This window comes from Daldinia decipiens, assembly GCF_022478715.1.
Source record: "Daldinia decipiens strain CBS 113046 unplaced genomic scaffold F4813scaffold_15, whole genome shotgun sequence".
Lineage (NCBI taxonomy): Eukaryota > Fungi > Ascomycota > Sordariomycetes > Xylariales > Hypoxylaceae > Daldinia > Daldinia decipiens.
This window is the reverse complement of record NW_026054558.1, coordinates 497,506-516,840: the sequence shown is the minus strand read 5'-3', so window position 1 is coordinate 516,840 and position 19,335 is coordinate 497,506. Positions and strand designations below refer to the sequence as shown.

Here is a 19,335-nt window from a genome sequence, read left to right as displayed (position 1 = left end):
ACTTCCTCTCATTCAATACCTATCTATTAGAAAAGTAAAACAAATGTAAGTTTAGCTGCATATGTTAGGTACCTACCTAACAATTCTTGAAATGGCCGTAAGCAACGGGTAGAGACATTTTAGAGAGGTATGTTACCAGTCACAAGCTTGCCGGAAACAAACAGCCCAAGTTATATCCTCATATTTCACATTTCATACCTGCACTCTCCACGCCACTATAATTATTATTATCATAATTCGGCGCTGTCAACTTGGCCAAAGACGGCATTAGCGCTATGTGCAAGACATGAATAATCCGTGAATCCTCCTTGGTCGGTCATTAGTGTTGCCCTGTCTTTGACTCTATCACCGTGAGAAATTCAGCTAGATGGCCGTACCGGTTAGTCTAGTTATATTCACAACTCACGCAACTTTCATTATATTCTCTTACCGATTTTACTACGGCTTCGCAGAAGCTTGTTGTAGACCATCAATATGACTGGTTCCCACAGTTGGTATTCACGCAAGGCACCCAAAAGCAGCTCTATCAGTAATGCCAAAACACATGACAATTCACAGGCAGACAAGGTTATTTGCGGCCGTATTACCAAACCTGTCTCTAACAAAGAGAAACCACATGGACGACCAGCTATTATCAAAGATGAAGACGATACGATTGAAGCTCTCGCTACGGGGGCGCAAGCGAGCCAACTAATCGAAGAAGACGGCGAGCTTAATGAGGATATCCAGGACTCCATTGAGGTAGCTCTCGAATATGAAGGAGACAGCGAAGGCAGCGAAGTGGATGAACTCTTAGTGCATACCGCGGAAAACACTTCGAGCCATCTGAATAATACTGTACAAGAGACAACAGAGACAGATGAGTCGCAGAGTGACACGTCCCATCAAAGCAATCCGGTCGAGTCTTCTATTGGTGAAGGGACAACTCGGGACCACGCACCAAAAGGAGGATGGCGCTATGAACAGGTTTTCCTCAACCAGGTTTTAAAGGCGCGAGATGAATACACTTTAATGCCGACGACCTGGAGAATGCACTTTCGAGGCGTTCCTCTACCCGAAGGCTTGTTCTACATCAAAACCCATGCTGTAAGTACTCGGCCAAGAATATACGCGCGCACAGATAAGCTAGAATATCAAGGTACGTTAATATTAATAACGCCAATGTAAACATCGATACTCATACTTTACAGGTGCTACAGCACTTCGCAAGCTGATGGATATTCATGGACGAGTTCGCGATCTCCGAAGGGCGCAAAGGTCACATCCGGATGAGCAACATAAGAATAGATGTGGACGCAGACTTGTTAATCATATTAAGCAAACACTCGAGCAGGCCTTACGATGGTCCATAACCGACGGAAATATCAGAAAATATCGCCGTGATTTCGAGCCCAATATTGTGATACTAGAGATGAATGACGAAAACAAATCAGACATGGACGTAGTCATCCAAACCGAAATGACGAAGCTAGCTACGTGGTGGCGAGATAAGCTGGCCCTTATGCCTGGAGAAGCACGGCCAGAAGCGCCCGTAATCTTTTGTTTCGTTATTTTCAAACATATTGTGTTCATCGTTACAATGGACGCCCAGAACCCAGATGCTGTCTGCCATATTCCGTGCCGGCTGAACCTGTCGGAAGAGAACCAGTATCAATGGAACGCCTTAGCAATTATGGCTACCATCTGCTGGGCCAGAGACCTTTACATAGGTATGATGGACGGTTTGCTAGTAGGTGTGGACTATGACGAAGGCAAGCATTCGAGCGACCCAGATGCTTAATAGGTCTGAGCCAAAAGTACAGAGAAACCTTCGTGTGTGTCTGACAGATTCTATGAACGAAATGAGAAATACTGAAACCAGGGAAGACATGTTGAGGTTTGATCACAAGATACCAGAAATAGGAAGGGATGACGTTATGTTTTCATGTGCTCGAGTAAAAACAACTGAAGCTATTCAAGTCGGAAATCGCATTGGAATCTTCCTTGTTCTTGTAAGATAACTTACTTGCAACGTTACTTGCAGTCAATGAATTGACTATGTGTGATCTCGACTTACTACCTAGATGGCTTCAAAATGCTATTTTACGCTAGATCATCCCGTATGATATTTCGTCTCGTCTCTGTGATGGCATTTAAGTACCTTGTAGTTATTGAAATCGTTATCGATATCATTGGTTTAGGGACATGTATGAAGTACCTACAAGTTACAAATACATTCGAAAATCTGGGGTACTGCGGGGCTATCAACTTATCAGCTTATCAACTTAGCTAGGTACATATCAACTTAGCTAATGCCCCTCTAAAATTCCATGCAATTGCGATGTTTGCCCCGCGAACTTTTCAAACTTCGATGTTGGATAGGGAAATTTCGTAATAACTGCGGCCAAAGATGACGAGCAGAATAGGGGAGTTTGGCTCAGATGTAAATGGGTCGGTACAGGGTAAGAATGAGCATGTTGATGTAGAACTACATATTTATGTAAACTTTTGCTTACATTTCATTAGGTATTCTTGAAGTATGGCATGACCACCGACCCGCGATACTCTTTGCGACAACTGGTATTTTAACAGTACTTTGGTTATACATAGAGTTGCGACAGAAATCGAAGATTCCTACAGATACTTTAAAATTAGATCAACAAATCACAAAACCTATCACAAAACCTATCACGGGCGACGATACTAAGATTCCAGAAGAAAAGGTTAGCTTGCCGAGAGAAAAGGTGAAAGAACCTACGACCGGACCGCGACGTATCAAAGGCGAGCTACGAAAAACAGATACCGCGCGCAAGAACGAAGAGTCTAAAACACCAGTACAGACACTCGTATTTTACTCGTCCTTGACCGGAAGTACAGAGAGGACTGTCAGTGGGATCGCCCAGACTCTCGGGGCCTTGTTAAGAGAGAAGGTCGACGGTTCCGAGAGGTCTTTCTTAGATCCTCTTGTCCTAGATTTAGCCCAAGTGGATTACGACGAATATTTCATCAGTCCACCGAAACCAGCAGACAGCAACACGCCCACAGATTACTTCTACCTCTTTCTGGTACCCAGCTACAATATCGATTCCATCAACGACAATTTGCTTGAGCATCTGACAGAAACACACCATGACTTCAGAATCGATACCGCGCCACTATCTGGTCTACTTGGCTACTCTGTATTTGGTCTAGGTGATCGAGAGGGATGGCCTACTGAAGAAGAAGGGTTTTGCTTTCAAGCTAAGGAGGTTGATAAATGGATGGCTAGGCTTACGAGCCGTAAGAGAGCCTACCCCTTAGGAATGGCAGATACGAAACGAGATCTTAAAGAAAGACTTAGCGAATGGACCGATGGCGTAATAGACATCTTGAAACATGTCGCCCGTACAGGATCTCTAGGAGATGGAGTACCCGGTAGCGGAAATGATGTAGAAAGCGAAGACGAATACGGCTCTGGGGATGACGATGGAGAAGTCGAAATTGACCAAACAGCGGCGATAAATAAACCGAAAAGGGGGCGTTCGGGAAACATTGATGATGTCGAAGATCTCGGGAGGATCATGAAGACTTCTCGAAATGATCCAGAAGCATCCAACAACTCTGCACCAATCGCCGTGGACTTTACTACATACAACAAGCCAAAATCGAAGAGACCACCTCAAACTGTCAAGGAAATGGTACCTAAGAACTCGCCTACGTACGCCTCTTTGACTAAGCAGGGTTATTCCATCGTAGGTTCGCACTCAGGGGTCAAGATCTGCAGATGGACTAAGTCGGCGCTGCGTGGACGCGGCTCTTGCTATAAGTTTTCATTCTATGGCATCGCGTCGCATCAGTGCATGGAGACCACACCATCATTATCATGCTCCAACAAGTGCGTCTTCTGCTGGCGACACGGAACGAATCCCGTCGGAACTACTTGGCGCTGGGTTGTCGACCCGCCCGAGATGATCTTCGACGGTGTCAAGGCTGGGCACTACCAGAAAATCAAAATGCTGCGCGGAGTCCCCGGCGTCAGGGCCGAGCGGTTCGCCGAAGCGATGCGCATACGGCACTGCGCGCTGAGCCTGGTTGGCGAACCCATCTTCTACCCGCACATCAATGAATTCCTAGCATTGCTACACGGCGAGCGCATCTCCTCATTCCTCGTCTGCAATGCCCAGCACCCGGAGCAGCTCGCCGCCCTCAAGGCCGTCACACAGCTATACGTGTCTATCGATGCTAGCAACAAGGAGTCTCTGCGCAAGATCGACCGGCCGCTACACCGTGACTTCTGGGAGCGCTTCCAGCGCTGCCTCGATATCCTGCGCGAGAAACGCTTCCGCCAGCGCACCGTGTTCCGGCTGACCCTCGTCAAGGGCTTCAACGTCGAGGACGAGGTTGAGGGCTATGCGGATCTTGTTGAGAAGGGCTTGCCCTGCTTCGTCGAGATTAAGGGTGTTACATACTGTGGCACCTCTAGCAGCGCCGGCGCGGGTCTGAGCATGGCCAATGTGCCCTTCTATGCTGAGGTCACCGAGTTCGTCACGGCCTTGGACAAGAAGCTCCGCGAGCGCGGGCTAGAGTACGGTATCGCGGCTGAGCATGCGCATAGCTGCTGCGTACTCATTGCTAGCGAGCGCTTTAGGGTGGATGGAAAATGGCATACTAGGATTGATTATCAGCGCTTCTTCGAGCTACTCGAGGAGAGGGGCGCAGATGGCGACTGGATGCCGGAAGAGTATATGGGACCCGAGACGCCAGAGTGGGCTACCTGGGGCAATGGTGGCTTCGACCCACGGGATGTGAGAGTCGATCGCAAAGGCAGGAAGATCGAAGTCTCCTAACCTAGGGTAGATAGCTATTTATCATCACAGTTGAAGTAGTACTTATTTATACACGGGGGCTTGAGCAATCGCATAATAGGAGGAATCATGATCCATAGTTTGTCTATACCGGCCACCAGACATTATCATGAAAATGTACAGCGTAGCCACCCTTATTCTAAAGCGGAATAACCGGCAGCCTACGGCCAGCAGCCACCCAGCCGGCCGCGCCGGATCATATATCATACAAGGTATCCATGCGCGTTTGTGTGTGTGTGTGTGTGTTTGTTTGTTTGTGTATATAGTACCTGGGTCGTCTTTTTTAATCCGATGCTCAGGGCTTTCTCGTAGGCAGACGGTGTTTTATTATATTTTTTCAACCAACCTCGTCTGCAGCAGGGAGCAAAACCGGGCCGTTTCCAAAGATATATTTGAAGGTGACGGGGAGTGGAGGGTTAGAGCGCTGAAGCCTAGAGATGGAATACTAGTCCAGACCGGCGCTGGGCAGATCGGGGAGGTTGATGCCGCCGCTTAGGTCGAGGTTCTTGTCGTATGCGATCATTTCGGCTAGGACGTCTAGTACACGCTGGTGGGAGAGTTAGCAGGGGTGCTCGTGGTTCGGTGCGGGATGCGCTCGTATAAGCGAGGTCTCCTTACCTTGTCGACAGTCTTGTCGTAGATGGAAATCAGGTCCCCGGGAGTCGGGTATACCTTGAGAGCCTTGTAGAATGCTAGTGCGGCTTCTAGTGTGTTTGATGCTATCGGTTCGCGATGGGTTAGCATAGCACTCTTTTGTCTTGGGAATAGCTTCCTCCAAGCTTTCTCGACACAACAACGTATACTGAGGTTGTATGCTATGCGATGCGCATGTGACTTACGGTCGGCAGCGAGTAGTTCACCCTTCTGGACATGGTCCATGAAGAACTGTTCCTTCTCATTGACACCGGTGGGGAAGCCCTCTTCTGTAGCTTGATCGATAGCCTTCTGAATGTCTTTGCGCTTCTGCTTAGTCTGCAATACAGCCTCTTCCTTCTCTGCGCGCGCTTGTCGTCGTTCTTCCCGCCGCAAGTTTCGTCGGAAGTTGGGGTCTGCACGACGTTGGTAGTCGAAGTAGATCGCATAGGCTGTTGGACATTATTAGTCGTGAGCCCAACGAGAAAGTAGCTGGTAGGATTCTATAGCCGGCAATGAAGACATAGGAATTAGTATATAATGGTTTACCTAGGAGGCCTGTCGCGGCTGTGGCGGCGGATATCGTTAATGCGGTACTCGTTTGGACCATTTTGATGGATGTGACGATTTGAGGGCCGGGAAAACAGGTTTGGAGGAGGGGCACCAATTAACTCGACTGGCGGGTGAAGGTATGAACCAAATAGTATTAATATAAATATAGGCCAAATATTTGACTAATTTCCTCCTGTCTAATTATGCGACGTAAATAGCTGAAGCTCGGTAGAGTTGCTTCGTAGGAGAGGTCGTTGAGTGCAATGCAATGTCTTAAAGCTGGGACTTAAAAGTAAAGCAGCCTCTCTTCGGTAATTTTTTTTCAATGCACCTTGTATTCCGTACCTAACTTCGATGCCGTGACATGCAATCGCGGTTCAGCCTCGGATCCTTGTTATCAAGTACGGCGCTAACCATGAACATGGATTAGTGCATCCCGCATCCCGCCGTCAAATAAATCCGACCGATCAGGCCGATTACCTAACCTAGACATATCGCATAACAGCATAGGTATGCCATTAACCTAGGTTAGGTACTTACCTTACCTAAGGTATGAAGCAATTGAATGGATGCATCGTCTGTGCTCAGCCTCAGCCGCGTCCGCCCCCCTCGAACTTCAACTTCTTAACTGCTTATGAGAATGTTTTAAGAATAACTTCAATTCATCATTTGTCGCTCATTCCTCATTTCAAGCTGGTCCTTGATGGATCGCTAGCTACCGCATTGAATGATATATGTAATACCTATAACGCTGAATGATTCCTATCTAATTACGTTACTACCTCTATTTCCTCCCTATTCGATCTTGACCTAAGCGCCCACCATGTCTGAAGAAAGGAGTAAGATCTCGCTCCGCAGCGGTCCTAAGAGGAAGGGTCGTCCTACTATCAGCGCGCCTCGTCAAATCTCGGATCCTATTCCAAATGATGGCGTTCCAGTTCCTCGTGCCGCCGAAGGGAGAGTTGGGGCCAGCAACCCACCGCCACCCCGACAGCGACAACCTCCCGCAACTGGTGGAAAGGTATGCCGAAATGCTCCTATATTATATATAATATTATATATAGCTTTGTTCAACTTACTAACTGTGATCCTCAGACTGGCGACCTTGTCAAGCGACGATATTCAACCCGGTTCAATAATCTCCCAAGTGATTTCGACCCAAGTGCTCCCCCAGTCCCTTCTATGCCCACCTTCGATATCTCCAAATACGATCAGCAGGCATCGCGGTCTCGACAACCCCCGTCGCGTGATGGTCCAGGTGCCGGTTTATCTAGGGGCGTGCCTCCAACCGTAGACCCGAAGGCACTGAGAGACCCGAGACTCGTCCCCGATCAATATGTCGCCAATATCCTTAGCGAGGCTACTGAAGATGAGATTAGAGACTACGAGACTGCATTGCGCAAGTTAAAGAGCAGGGCAGCAGCGGATTTGCAGCAAAGTGTTTACCAGAACCGGGCGCAGTTCATAAAAATCAGCAAGGAAGCGGAAAAATTGAAGTCGGAAATGCGCACCTTGCGCAATTTGTTTAAAGAGTTGGCGACGAATACGAATGCGCTCAGAGCTGCATCTAACAACCACGGCACTCCTATGAATGGAGAGTTCTCGACTGGCTTAAGTAAGAAAGATAGACGCAGCTCGGTGGCGGATAGAACAGTCCTTTGGAATACTCAAATGCAAGTTCTCTACAAGAATGTCGAAGGTTCTCAGAAATTCCTACCCAATTCGATGGGGAGGCATGTTATCCAGGATGCCGGACCTTGGATTGAGCTCGACAATGCGACGTACAAGTCAAGGCGATCCATGCAAATATTTCTCCTTAACGATCACCTTCTTGTCGCATCGCGGAAAAAACGTAAGACGGACAACCCGAACGACACGCGTGGCCCAGCGACTAAGTTAGTTGCGGATCGCTGTTGGCCGCTTCTGGATGTCGAGATTGTGGACATGGCAGCAACCACCGAATCGTTTAGCGGCAGGAATAAATTAGCGGATGCCATCATGGTTCGAGGCGTTGGCCAGGAATCGTTCATCTATAGAACAGAAAAGCAAGAAGATCCCGAGAAATCGGCCTTAATATTAAACATTCGAAAGGCGGTGGAGGAATTACGAAAAAACCTACAGTCCGAGATGGAAGCGAATAACAAGGCCAAAGAGACCATTAATTACTTCGCTTCCCGAGATCCAGGTTTACTACAGAAAACGGAGCTACTCGAGACGCTTTCTGACATTAAGGACATGCTAATCGAGGTGGATGGGAAACAGCAAAATCTCCGCTGGGTGGAGGGTCAGATGGACGAGCTCGACATCGACATCGCCCTTCAGAAGTTTGATCTGGCAGTCGATCGCGTCGAAAGGATGCAGAAGCTTTCTCGCGGGTTGAAGAATAATATTATTGCGCAAGACTTTATCGACTTTAAAATTGAGGAGAGATGCACAAAGCTAGGTGGTCTGATTATACGAGAAGTTGTCGACTCGCATAGCCAGCCGCTTAAAACGAAACGTAACGTCGAATGGCTTAATAGGCTAGGATTCGAGGATCGCGCCCGAGATGCATATCTCAAGGCTCGTGGTGACCTAATCCAGAAGCGTTCAAGGTAGGTTTCTAGAAGGTGCCAAAGACGTTTTTCATATACTAACTGGACATAGACAATGCATCTTCCAAGGCGACCTTCACCTCTACATCTGGCAACTCTCATTCGTCTATTTCAGCATAATCAAAAACACCGTAAGCTGCTTCCAAAGTTGCTTCCCCCAGACGATGATGAGCGCTTGTGTGAAATGGGCCAAGGAAGTAGTAGACGCTTTCAACGTAATTCTAGCCAGGCAGCTGAGCAGCACGGAGAGGGATGGTGTCGTATGGAAACAGTGTATGGAGAGAGCCAAAATCCATGCCGAGATGCTCTCGGAAGTGCAGTTGGACTTTGGAGATCTAGTGGGCAGAGAACCTCAGGGCGCGAAAGCTAACAGTCCCGTCGGGCTTGGGTTGGCGTAGGTCCTGATGTATTACTAGATGAAGTAACCTTGCGCTTAGTCTCGCTCTCAAAGGCAACTCCCGCGCACCTTGAACATAATCCCGATCGATCTTGTAGTATTATTGAATGCGATCTATACATGTATACATAGGTATATACATATACACATACATAAATTAGGAAGAAATCATTTAATAGGGGGGTGTAACTATTAGATGCTTGACTAGTACATACATAGTAGATAGTACATAATTGCGGCCTTATAAGGCTACCTACAAATATAAGGCATAAGGCATTGTAGGGCATATAGGGCATATAGGGGGGCGTAAGGGGTTGAGGGGGTGGGGTGAGAAAAGAGCCGCAATTTAAGTGGCAACTGACGTACCTACATTCAAGTACACAATGCGGAGGTACGTGGTACATGGTGGCTACCTACCCTTGTAGCGCTTGAATAAGCTGATAAGGTACTTTTTTGGTACCTAACATCCCTTTGTAAGGTCCAACCGGGCGGTCTTCTATGTAATACCATCCTGTCATCCTGTGCTATTCATCAAACAGGGAAAAATCCTACTTTTGTAATCGCCCGTGACAACTCCCACAATATCACAATACCATACCCCCTTCAATCCCATTGACACGCGACAGGCGACAGGCGACAGGATAACTTCAAGAACGACCACTAAACTTCCAAAAAGAATTATCGAGCGAGTTTACCATTAATTACTCTTTGTATTGTTTTTTTACTCTTGTTCTTCTCCTCTTTCTCCCGCGACGATACCCTTCCAAACCCCACTCCAAATCATACACATCAACCAAGAGGCGCTGCGTTCCCGTTACCGGTGCCCTAAACGTCATCCCGAGTCAACTGTCCCCTTGACTCTGTCGATTCAACGATTCTCGCTCGGGCCTCGCGAAAGAACCCGCGATATTATCGCTAGATAAAACGGATAGAATACCCTAGTTTCCATCGTGCGACCTGACTTTGGCTCCCGTCTATCAACATGGATACCAATATGGAAGACGTCGGGCGAGTACCTGCTGAATTGGCACCGATGCCCCCCTCCGAGCCCACGACGATCCCCACTCTAGACGGTTGGATCGAGGGCCTGATGAACTGCAAGCAGCTTGCAGAAGCGGATGTCCAGAGGCTCTGCGAGAAGGTGAGCCATCGCATATCATCTGCAGTTGTGTCATGTCTCACTATAAAATACCGTACTAATATCGTCGTATTCTAGGCGAGGGAGGTCCTGCAGGACGAGTCTAATGTTCAGCCGGTGGTATGTTGCTCTGTACTCTGTGCTGACCCGCTTCTGCTCACATCTGTGTAGAAATGCCCGGTGACGGTCTGTGGTGACATCCACGGTCAATTTCATGACTTGATGGAACTATTCAAGATTGGCGGTCCCAACCCCGATACCAACTACCTGTTCATGGGTACGTCATTCGATATTAAATAACCGGTCGAGGGATGTGGAAAATATAGTTATTAATTATTGGTACAGGTGACTACGTCGATCGAGGATACTACTCTGTCGAGACGGTAACGCTACTAGTTGCCCTTAAGATCCGATACCCTCAACGCATCACCATCCTGCGCGGTAACCACGAGTCCCGCCAGATCACCCAAGTGTACGGTTTCTACGACGAGTGTCTTCGGAAATACGGTAACGCCAACGTTTGGAAATTCTTTACCGATCTTTTCGACTACCTCCCTTTGACTGCCCTTATCGACAACCAAATCTTTTGTCTCCATGGTGGTCTCTCGCCTAGCATCGATACCCTTGATAATATTAGAGCACTTGACCGAATCCAAGAAGTTCCGCATGAGGGCCCCATGTGCGACCTGCTCTGGTCTGACCCGGATGACCGATGCGGCTGGGGTATTAGCCCTCGCGGCGCCGGTTACACCTTTGGGCAGGATATTTCGGAAGCATTCAATCATAACAACGGTCTGACTTTGATTGCCCGAGCCCACCAACTGGTTATGGAAGGATATAATTGGTCGCAAGATAGAAACGTGGTAACCATCTTCTCTGGTGAGTCGCTATAATTTCGTACTTGGAGGGTAGTCTACTAATTATCCCTAGCACCTAACTACTGCTACCGATGCGGTAACCAAGCAGCCATCATGGAAATCGACGAACATCTGAAGTATACCTTGTAAGTGGTCTATACTAAAGCTCGACGAGACGTTGGAGCTTTGACTTGGAAATATATGCTTACCACTTCGTACAGCTTACAGTTCGACCCGTGCCCGCGGGCTGGCGAGCCGATGGTTTCCCGACGTAAGCTTCACGGGCCATTTATTTTTGTTAGTGACATCAAGACTAACTTCAATTATAGGCACACCAGACTACTTCCTCTAAGCGTCCAGCAAATCTTGGTGCCACGCGTTGGACAAGCGTGGGTACAAGGTTTGAAGGTGTCCGGGAGTTACGTTGAGCCTAGATCGCTATACCCCTGCTATGCCGAAAGTCAGAAGGCGACGTACGAATATGCCCGCGCCACAAGTAGCATCTTCCACCATGTAGGCCGTCAACAACCTCGAGCGCGGACGGCCTTAACCAGGCCGGTGCCGATGTGGTTGGTATAGCGAAGGAAGGGATCTGACGCGGGACTATCGCGTCCCTAGTTACGATACCACATTTGGAGCCCATTTTTGGTGGGCAAGACATTATGGAGCAGCCCACTGCAGAGTAGCTACCCAAACATTGTATTTCATGAATGAAGAAAAGAGAGACTTTGGGTTCGATTGTGAGATGAGCTCACTTTACTCGGACGTGATCTTTTTTGCAGTTGATAAGAATTAGATACAAGAGAGGAGTAACAGAAGTAATTATAACTAATGATTGGGCCCCTATAAGTATCCCAAGTGGGAATTAAACCTCCTTCGTCGCATCTGAGGTAGACACCATCACCCTTACTTGATAATCTCATCGTCTAGAAACCAACTATTCAGGTATAATCATTAAATATCGTATTGTTAAGTAGTATACATATGCACACAACTTCTAATTCGTCTTTATGCAACTACAACAACAACTACAACAACATTTCCTCCACCAGTATTTCCCTTATTATAGCAGCTCCTTGACGCCGGTGATATTGGTAACAAAACAATGCTTCTCTCGCTCCCAGTATATAATATATTTCTTTCTTCCTCTCTCTCCCTCCGCAACTGCTTCCCTCCTCCAGCTTAGTCGTCCAGTCGGCAGAATACCTTACAGAGTCCTCGCCCGCATCGATCGCCGACTAGAAGTATAACTTCGACCACTGCTGCTCCTAATACTCATCTCGCTACTATTCCTCTCACTGCTTCCAACACTTATGCCTATATCCCTGCTTCCACTTTCGCTGTTCCCATCGCTGCCACTGACACTATTACTTGTACTACTACTACTGCTGCTGCTGCTGCTGCTGCTGCTGCTGCTGCTGCTGTTGCTGTTACTTCCGCTTCCACTGTAATGACTACAACTGCTGTTCCCGCCCACGCTCCTCAACGACCCGCTCCGCGACCCCCGACTGGACGTCGCCGTCTGGAAACCCCAGCTATCCAGCGCCCACGGCGCCAGCAGCGTCGCGCTCAGCAGCTCCAGGTCCAGGTCCAGCGCGGGCAGGATCGGCGGGCCCAGGTGTGCGGGGTCCGGGGCGCGCAGCCGCGACGTCGACGTCGACCTTGCGTCCCCGGATTCGTCGCCGCCGCCGCAGTCGGGCCCGTACGCGTCGGCTTCGCTGTTGATGCGCATGCGCAGCATGACGGCGCGGCGGCCGCGGGTGCGGAGCGCGGGTCGGTGCGGTTGGGACTGGGGCTGGGGCTGGGGCTGAGGTGGGAAGAGCAGGGGGAGGGGGGTGGGGGAGAGGGAGTGCTGCTTCCGCTCGAAGCTGCTGCTCGTGTGCACGGCTGTGTTGGACGAGTCGGTGTGGTAGGCGGATGCGGTGGTGCCGATGTTGCGGCGCGACTGCGAGGAGGATGGGGATGGCGTGGTGGACTGGGGGGGAGGGGTGGGAGTGGGGGTTGCGGTCGTCGGGATAAGGGGGGATCGCATCGTGGTTGTGTGTCTACTGGCGCCCATGATAGGTAGCTTGTCGACGAGGTTGCTGTTGGAGGTGGAGTGCATGGATGGGATGATGGGGGAGTAGTCCCCGGGACCCTGAGCGCCGTCGGGTACGATGAAGCGGCGGTCAAAACGAGCTAGTAGGTATGCGGTAGACACGACGAGGTCGGTGACGAAGTTGAAGCCGTAGTAGCAAGCCCGACTGTGGAACCAAGCCGGCTTGGAGCCAGGACGACCGTCGAAGTTGACGCCTACTCGAAATGCGGCGCCCAGGGTGGCCACGAGCGATGCGAAGACTAGCAGTCCGACCTTGGCACGCCACCGACCTGCGCCGAACTTCTCAACGCGGCGGAAGCGGAAGCGCCTCGCGTGCTGTGCTGCTGCTGCCAGTCCGACGACGGGCACGGGCAGAAAAGCCAAGAAGGCCAGATACGAGCCGGCGAAGAGCTGGACGGCGCGGTCGGCGTGGAGGGCACGGGGGTCCCGGGTGAAGAAGCTGTGGATAGTAGCGACGATGGCCATGGCGAGGCAGCACATGACGCAAGCGATGAGGAACCAGACGAAGCCGCAGGTGCCGCGGTGCCAGCCGAGGCGGGGATGATAGGCGCGGAGGACACGCTGGGCGAAGAACAAGTTGATGATGAAGATGAGCACGGAGCCGCACTGGGTCATGACGCTGGCGGCGATGACGGCGTCGACGGTCTTGGGGTACGAGGCCCAGATCATGCGGGCGACGAGCGAGATGCTGCGGAGAAGACACAGCGCGAACAACATGCCCGAGAAGACGAACTTGAGGTTGCGCTGCTTGTTGATGCGCAGGATGGCCATGTGCGCCGCCGCCGAGAGGAGGAACAGCAGGAGTAGGACGACGGCGATGGGGTCGTCGACCGCGGGGGTGGGCTCGCCGCCTACGATGGCCATGGTTAACGGGTACGGCGGGCCCTGGGGCCTGGATAGCTGGAGTTGGGTTATTATTATTAGCGCTGGCGAGTTCTTAAGAATAGGAGCAGCAGGAGTAGCAGGAGTATTTTGGCCCATGACATACTTGACTTGCCCCAGACCCAGACCCAGACCCATGGGGAGCCGGGGCTGTCCAGTTCCCGGCCATGGCAGCTTTGTCTCTCCTAAGCATTGGCGAAGCGAAGCGAAGCAAAGCAAAGCAAAGCGGCGACGTCCTCAGCCCCGAGGACACGCACAGCCTTGAGAAATAGGAGGTACAGTACAGCACGAGCTATATCTCGACTACAGTCTACGGGTGTTGTTCTCTCTTTACGCCCCAACCACTAAATAGAGAGAGAGAGAGAGAGAGAGAGATGCCAGATTAGCGGTCGTAGGGCGTTACATTTGTATGGCGGAGCGTCGAGATATCATGGCGGAGAAGACGTGGAAGAAGAAACAGGTGTAGTTGTTAAACGAACTTCGGTGGGCGGTTGGTTCTAAAGGAGCAAAAAGAGGTGCGAGATGCGAGATACGCGTATCCCGTAATCGGGACTGCCACCTTATATCGGGTTCCCTACGACCCTACGACCCTCCACGTACGATATAGAAACCTAGACCGGCTGCTGTGTGCGCCACAACGTGCGACCTCGTAGCGTTTGGATCTGGAGTCTATCGTGCTGGAGACGGAATAGGGGTCAGGGGTGGTTTTTTCTTTTCTTTTCTTTTCTTTTTTTGCAACAACAACAGCAGCAACAGCAGCAACAGCAGCAACAGCAGCAACAGCAGCAACAGCAACAGCAACAGCAATAAGCCTATCCCGATCTCGTGTCCCCCCCCTACCCCTACCCCTCCCGAGTTAATTGCAGCATCATCGGCAGAGAAGCCAGGCCCGAGATAGAGTTTCTATCCCAAACGTGTGGCCGTGCGTTAGGTATGTATTGGGTCTAATACGAAACAGGGTCGAGATCGAATGGTCATAGAAAATGGCTCGGCACTGCTACTCGCTGGGTGGATGGATGATGGATGATGGATGATGGATGGTGTTGCAACTTAATCTCGCCGCCGCCGCCGCCGCCGCCTTGTTGGATTCGCCCAGCCCAAGTTTCCAGGTAGGCGTCTCTGGTCCGCGAAGTCCCTTTTTAACGGGATACATATACATAATCAAATTGTATTAAGATGATTAGGTGGTCTGGGTGGCGGCAGCGATGGGGTGCTATCCATCAGTTATGGAGTAGAGGCATCTCTTCTCGGACCCGAGCCGTTGGTCGTAGAGCTCGTAACCGTCATGGCTAACCGCGAGGAGCGACAGTTGAGCATATGACCGGCAACACATTAGAGTTCATCAGCCGGAAGTTGGGTCATGTTCTTATTATATGTTCTTATTATCGCAGCGAGCCGCCAGCCCCCTACAGACTCCCTACCAGGCCTTATAGCACAACCCGTTATAGCCCTTTAAGCCGCTCTAGTTCCAACGGGGATGGGTTCTCGAGCAAACTACTCGCGATTAACGGCCATAGGGCTGTTAATTTAATACCCACGAACGCTTGGCGGTAATCTACAACGTCGAGCTAGCCGGCTCTAATGCGCCCGTCTAAGGGATTATAAGGTTTTGCTTCTCAGGGAGGGCCCGGCATGCTTCGCCAGCTGGATTTTGTGGTCGCTGTGCCGAGACTAGAAGTCTAGTGGTAGCGGCTAGGTATAATAATGGGGAGTGCTAAGAGTGTTATCCCAAGATGCCGGAACAAAGCCAAGGATGCATGATGTTAACATAATTATAATATTCCATCGTAAAGTGGTATATCTTAACTCTATAGCTATTTAAGCGCGCCCTAGCTGTTCTAAGGCCATGCCAAGGTATTAAACTATATAGATGCAAACAAGTCGCCATTCTTTCACATACGACCATAGGATCTGGAAAACTCGGGATCCCGTCCGCTCTCCCCTTGATAAACCGGATACCGCTGGACTAGTAGTTGGGTCGGTGACGACCAGCGAATCCCCAGTGTTGTATGTTTTTTTCCTTTTTTCCTTTTTCCCTTCTGCTTCGTTTTCGGTTTAGTCTCTTTAGCGTCTTAAGTTGGTGATGTAAGTGGAGTCTAAGGCGTTCTAGACGAGATATCTAACCTAACCTAGAACAAAGCGTTATTTTAGTACGTATGGCTACTAGTTTCTAAGCTACTTGGTTTTCGAGTTCTATCCCTTAATATACATGGAGTGTGTGCCTAGATGTTTCTCATACCTACTAGAAACCCACATTCACACGAAAATAGGTGTTCGCTATGTGTAAGTCTTGTATAATTTATATCCGGGCTCACGAGGCGAATTCGCGCAAAACAACGGTTTGAATGTGTTGACCAAATTTATTACACAATAACCATAAGGTATCCCATCCAAAACACCAGCACATATATCAGTCAGTCTTATAACGCCGAGTTGATTGCACCCGAAAGAATCCAATTTGCTTCTGCTTCTGCTCCCGCTATTGTTAGCCAATATCTATTGACTGTTGGTGCTTCGGTGAAGCCCTGCTCTCCCTCGGGGTATCATAATTTACATGTAAAAAATTAACCACTGTCGCTATGCTGTGCCGGTAAAGATAGCGTGGTGATGTTGTTGTTGTTGTATAGTGATGAAAAGGCCAATGCTAAACGTCATAATAGTTGTAACAAGCATTCTCCGGTGGCCACCATGCTCGGTTATATACCAGGAATAGTGGAATGTGCAACAGGAGATACGTATCTCCTGGCTCAGTCGTTTCTGAGTCGGAAGAAAGGCGTGAAGGCGTGAGCATATGCATATCTATGGAAGCTCGCAGGGATCGGATCCCCATAATATCCTAACAAGGCACAGAAATATGCGTTGCTCTGGCGTCAGGTTTGCGGCGGCGTATTCAGTCGTTCTTCCCCCCTTTAACACTCGCATCATCTGTTCTGCGCGACTAGCCTGTGCTCGATGAGAGCCGAAGCGGATTTCCAGTCTTCTCTCTCCGTACCACATCATCTCCTTGACCTCGTCGATTTCAAACTCGATTTCCGAGCGGAACAGGGGCTCCAGAACCTTCATGTCGACTACACTAGGCGAGCCCCAGAGGACGAGGACCCGGCTGCGGTTGGATGCTGGCTGTGGTGCTGCTCGGATGCGGTTCATCCGGACTGCTGGCTGGAGTCCTCCGATGGTTATCTTGCCGTCTTTGACAAGCCGGAGGAACTTCTCGGTTGATGGGCGATCCCAGAAGGTGATCTTGGCTGCTGATGTGGCGAAGGTCTCGTTGGGGGGGTTGATATGAACAAAGAATATCTTCCCAACTTGTCTTATAGGGGCGAGCAGCTGGTGTATGGTACAATCCTTTGGGAGGTTGGACACCCATACCGAGGTATTCTGGGACTCGTCGATGTTCGCACTTCGGTTTAGGGGGTTTAGGGGGCTTCCCCCGTGGTTTTCCGTAGGGGTTTGGTTGTGATTTCGGTTATGATTTCTCCCTGGGCTTCTGTTGGAATTGCAAGGCATGACGAATGTATTGACCGCGTAGATACCGTAGGAAATTTAGCGTGATGATAAAAGAGGACGAGTATTCGGAAATATAAGTTTGAAGGACTGCAGATGGAATTCTAAGAATATAACTATCGTTATTTACTTCAATGCTTTTCGTAGTGAATTGTTTTAGAGCAGTACTTACTTGAAGGTCAATTTTCGATACGCAGCAAGTATCGTGAAGACAGAAGACGGAGTTATAGGAGAGCAGCCTAGATATTTATACTATTCGAATAGAATAAAAGTAAATAGACTAAATGCAAACAAACGAAAAGGTCTGTGTTTGAATTTGACTAGTTGCGTAAAGTTTTGATACACGAGAACTATTATATAACTAATGAAAATAAGCTATGCCATTAGCAATGGGCCACTCATCTATAAGTGACTGTTACGAGGTGGAACTAAACAGTAAGGAAATAACTTCGTTGTTCCGCAAGGAACTCTAATTTATCTACGAGAGCCTGTGCCTATACACACTGAACATATCCTTTGTTCTAGATGAAGACGCTGTTAAAGTCTAATAAACTTATCCCCCAACGCCTGATTCCGATTCTCTGTCTGCTCCTGTAACCTATCTCCGGTTGACGATGACAGAGCGTCGACCGTGGTAGCGTTCGTATACTTTACTAGTTCTGTGCTGGGTCTTTCTGGAAACCCTTTCTGACGGTCACGGAGCTACTTGGAGGTCATTCGACTTAAGTAGGGGCTTAATCGGCAGAATTGTTATAAGTATCCCGTTGGTGGCAATAGTATTCCTATACTAGTAAGATATGAACACAAACATCAATGCATGGAGTAACTTGGCTAATAATAAGAACAATATACTAGTCAAGAATATAAATAATATTAAGGGAGTGAAGAAGACGGAAGACGGGATGACAGTAACTTGGTAAGTAAGATTCAGGAACCGCACATGCTTTTAGTTACAGATTCATCTTACCTTAGAATCTTGTCTCGTAAATAGCTGTCTATGCGTTTTCTAGAATTTTCGAACCAAGCGTATCTACACTCGAAGACATGTCTAATGTGCTGAATGTGCTGCGTTAAGACTAGCATTCAAGAGGCTTCAATACAAACTTATAACCATCCGAGTATGTATCTAGGTACCACTCCCCTCCCCCCTTTTCCATCACCTGTGGCTAGTGCACAGACAATGCGGCTTGGACACGTGGCTGGTGTAGATGACGACAACCCCTGATGGTGGAAGACCTAAACAGCCCGGGCCCCCTGTCGACGCTAGCAGACGCAAGCTGCAACAACATACGCCCCCGGAAGCTCTCCTATCAAAGGCCATGACCGCCAACCTGGGAAAGTAGGGGAAAAAAATAAAAATAAAAAATAAACTAACTCCAGCCTCCTGACGCAAAACCTACGACCACTCAAATCCAATAACTACCTACCTACTTACCTACCTATCTACCTAACCTTACTTACCTCTTTATCGACAAAGCGTCTGCCTGTCTGCCTGTCTGCCTGCACGAACGACGAAGGCCCATCCCATCTCCGCATCGTATTTTCCTTTCCACCTTTCCTCCGAAGCTATACGGAATACACAACAGCAGACAGACACCCATCTCGCGCCTTCTTCATTGAAAAAGCCCGCACGCCGACACCGTACCTCTATTATATACGAAATCTATTTAATCTATCGCAAAGATGGATTTCTCCGACTCTTTGTACATGCACACCCACCACCCACCACCCAACGCCCTGCCAAACTTCCATCCCCCCGCGGGGGGGGGGGGGGGACCGGGCCGGGGGGCCGGGCGGCGCGGCCCGGGGGGCGCCGCCGGCGCGGGCGAGCGGGCGGGCGCCCGGGGGGGCGGGGCC

General features: G+C 49.5%; 7 protein-coding genes across 7 annotated transcripts in view; 4 read left to right on the top strand and 3 right to left on the bottom strand.

The window, feature by feature from the left end:
- Nucleotides 1-155: 155 nt before the first annotated feature.
- F4813DRAFT_65941 (uncharacterized protein) lies at nucleotides 156-2,088 on the top strand. Its single transcript, XM_049248741.1, has 2 exons — nucleotides 156-1,138; nucleotides 1,191-2,088. Exons 1-2 carry the CDS (start codon nucleotides 475-477, stop codon nucleotides 1,778-1,780), a joined length of 1,254 nt encoding a protein of 417 aa, XP_049099935.1. The 5' UTR covers nucleotides 156-474; the 3' UTR covers nucleotides 1,781-2,088.
- Nucleotides 2,089-2,314: 226 nt separating this feature from the next.
- Nucleotides 2,315-5,188, top strand: F4813DRAFT_358598 (radical SAM superfamily-domain-containing protein). Its single transcript, XM_049243252.1, has 2 exons — nucleotides 2,315-2,441; nucleotides 2,506-5,188. Exons 1-2 carry the CDS (start codon nucleotides 2,390-2,392, stop codon nucleotides 4,803-4,805), a joined length of 2,352 nt encoding a protein of 783 aa, XP_049099934.1. The 5' UTR covers nucleotides 2,315-2,389; the 3' UTR covers nucleotides 4,806-5,188.
- Nucleotides 5,189-5,268: 80 nt separating this feature from the next.
- On the bottom strand, nucleotides 5,269-6,066 carry F4813DRAFT_389231 (mitochondrial import receptor subunit tom-20; the record flags this gene model as incomplete). The annotated part of the gene is made up of 4 exons (XM_049246799.1): nucleotides 5,269-5,370; nucleotides 5,442-5,542; nucleotides 5,663-5,908; nucleotides 6,006-6,066. The coding sequence occupies 4 exons, from the start codon at nucleotides 6,064-6,066 to the stop codon at nucleotides 5,269-5,271; spliced, it is 510 nt and encodes a 169-aa protein (XP_049099933.1).
- A 765-nt stretch (nucleotides 6,067-6,831) lies between these two features.
- On the top strand, nucleotides 6,832-11,346 carry F4813DRAFT_380677 (serine/threonine-protein phosphatase pp2a catalytic subunit; the record flags this gene model as incomplete). The annotated part of the gene is made up of 10 exons (XM_049245583.1): nucleotides 6,832-7,029; nucleotides 7,104-8,602; nucleotides 8,655-8,974; nucleotides 10,001-10,140; nucleotides 10,216-10,257; nucleotides 10,309-10,414; nucleotides 10,483-11,016; nucleotides 11,068-11,140; nucleotides 11,216-11,265; nucleotides 11,324-11,346. The coding sequence occupies 10 exons, from the start codon at nucleotides 6,832-6,834 to the stop codon at nucleotides 11,344-11,346; spliced, it is 2,985 nt and encodes a 994-aa protein (XP_049099932.1).
- Nucleotides 11,347-11,635: 289 nt separating this feature from the next.
- F4813DRAFT_396113 (uncharacterized protein) lies at nucleotides 11,636-14,701 on the bottom strand. The gene has a single exon (XM_049247787.1). The coding sequence runs from the start codon at nucleotides 14,110-14,112 to the stop codon at nucleotides 12,202-12,204; it is 1,911 nt and encodes a 636-aa protein (XP_049099931.1). The 5' UTR covers nucleotides 14,113-14,701; the 3' UTR covers nucleotides 11,636-12,201.
- Nucleotides 14,702-16,202: 1,501 nt separating this feature from the next.
- F4813DRAFT_358590 (uncharacterized protein) lies at nucleotides 16,203-17,537 on the bottom strand. The gene has a single exon (XM_049243251.1). It carries the CDS (start codon nucleotides 17,479-17,481, stop codon nucleotides 16,774-16,776), a length of 708 nt encoding a protein of 235 aa, XP_049099930.1. The 5' UTR covers nucleotides 17,482-17,537; the 3' UTR covers nucleotides 16,203-16,773.
- A 1,176-nt stretch (nucleotides 17,538-18,713) lies between these two features.
- Nucleotides 18,714-19,335, top strand: part of F4813DRAFT_358588 (COPI associated) — a 1,640-nt gene continuing 1,018 nt past the window's right edge. Inside the window, exon 1 of the mRNA XM_049243250.1 lies at nucleotides 18,714-19,181. Coding sequence (XP_049099929.1) covers nucleotides 19,162-19,181 — 20 coding nt within the window. The 5' untranslated portion in view covers nucleotides 18,714-19,161. The remainder of the gene's footprint in view (nucleotides 19,182-19,335) is intronic.

Bases quoted from the DNA above. Each gene is read 5' to 3' on its own strand.
- F4813DRAFT_65941 (XM_049248741.1), top strand. From the start codon at position 475: ATGACTGGTTCCCACAGTTGGTATTCACGCAAGGCACCCAAAAGCAGC. The intron at 1,139-1,190 runs GTACGTTAATAT...CATACTTTACAG, and splicing joins AGATAAGCTAGAATATCAAG to GTGCTACAGCACTTCGCAAG.
- F4813DRAFT_358598 (XM_049243252.1), top strand. From the start codon at position 2,390: ATGACGAGCAGAATAGGGGAGTTTGGCTCAGATGTAAATGGGTCGGTA. The intron at 2,442-2,505 runs GTAAGAATGAGC...ACATTTCATTAG, and splicing joins TGTAAATGGGTCGGTACAGG to GTATTCTTGAAGTATGGCAT.
- F4813DRAFT_396113 (XM_049247787.1), bottom strand. From the start codon at position 14,112: ATGGGTCTGGGTCTGGGTCTGGGGCAAGTCAAGTATGTCATGGGCCAA.
- F4813DRAFT_358590 (XM_049243251.1), bottom strand. From the start codon at position 17,481: ATGCCTTGCAATTCCAACAGAAGCCCAGGGAGAAATCATAACCGAAAT.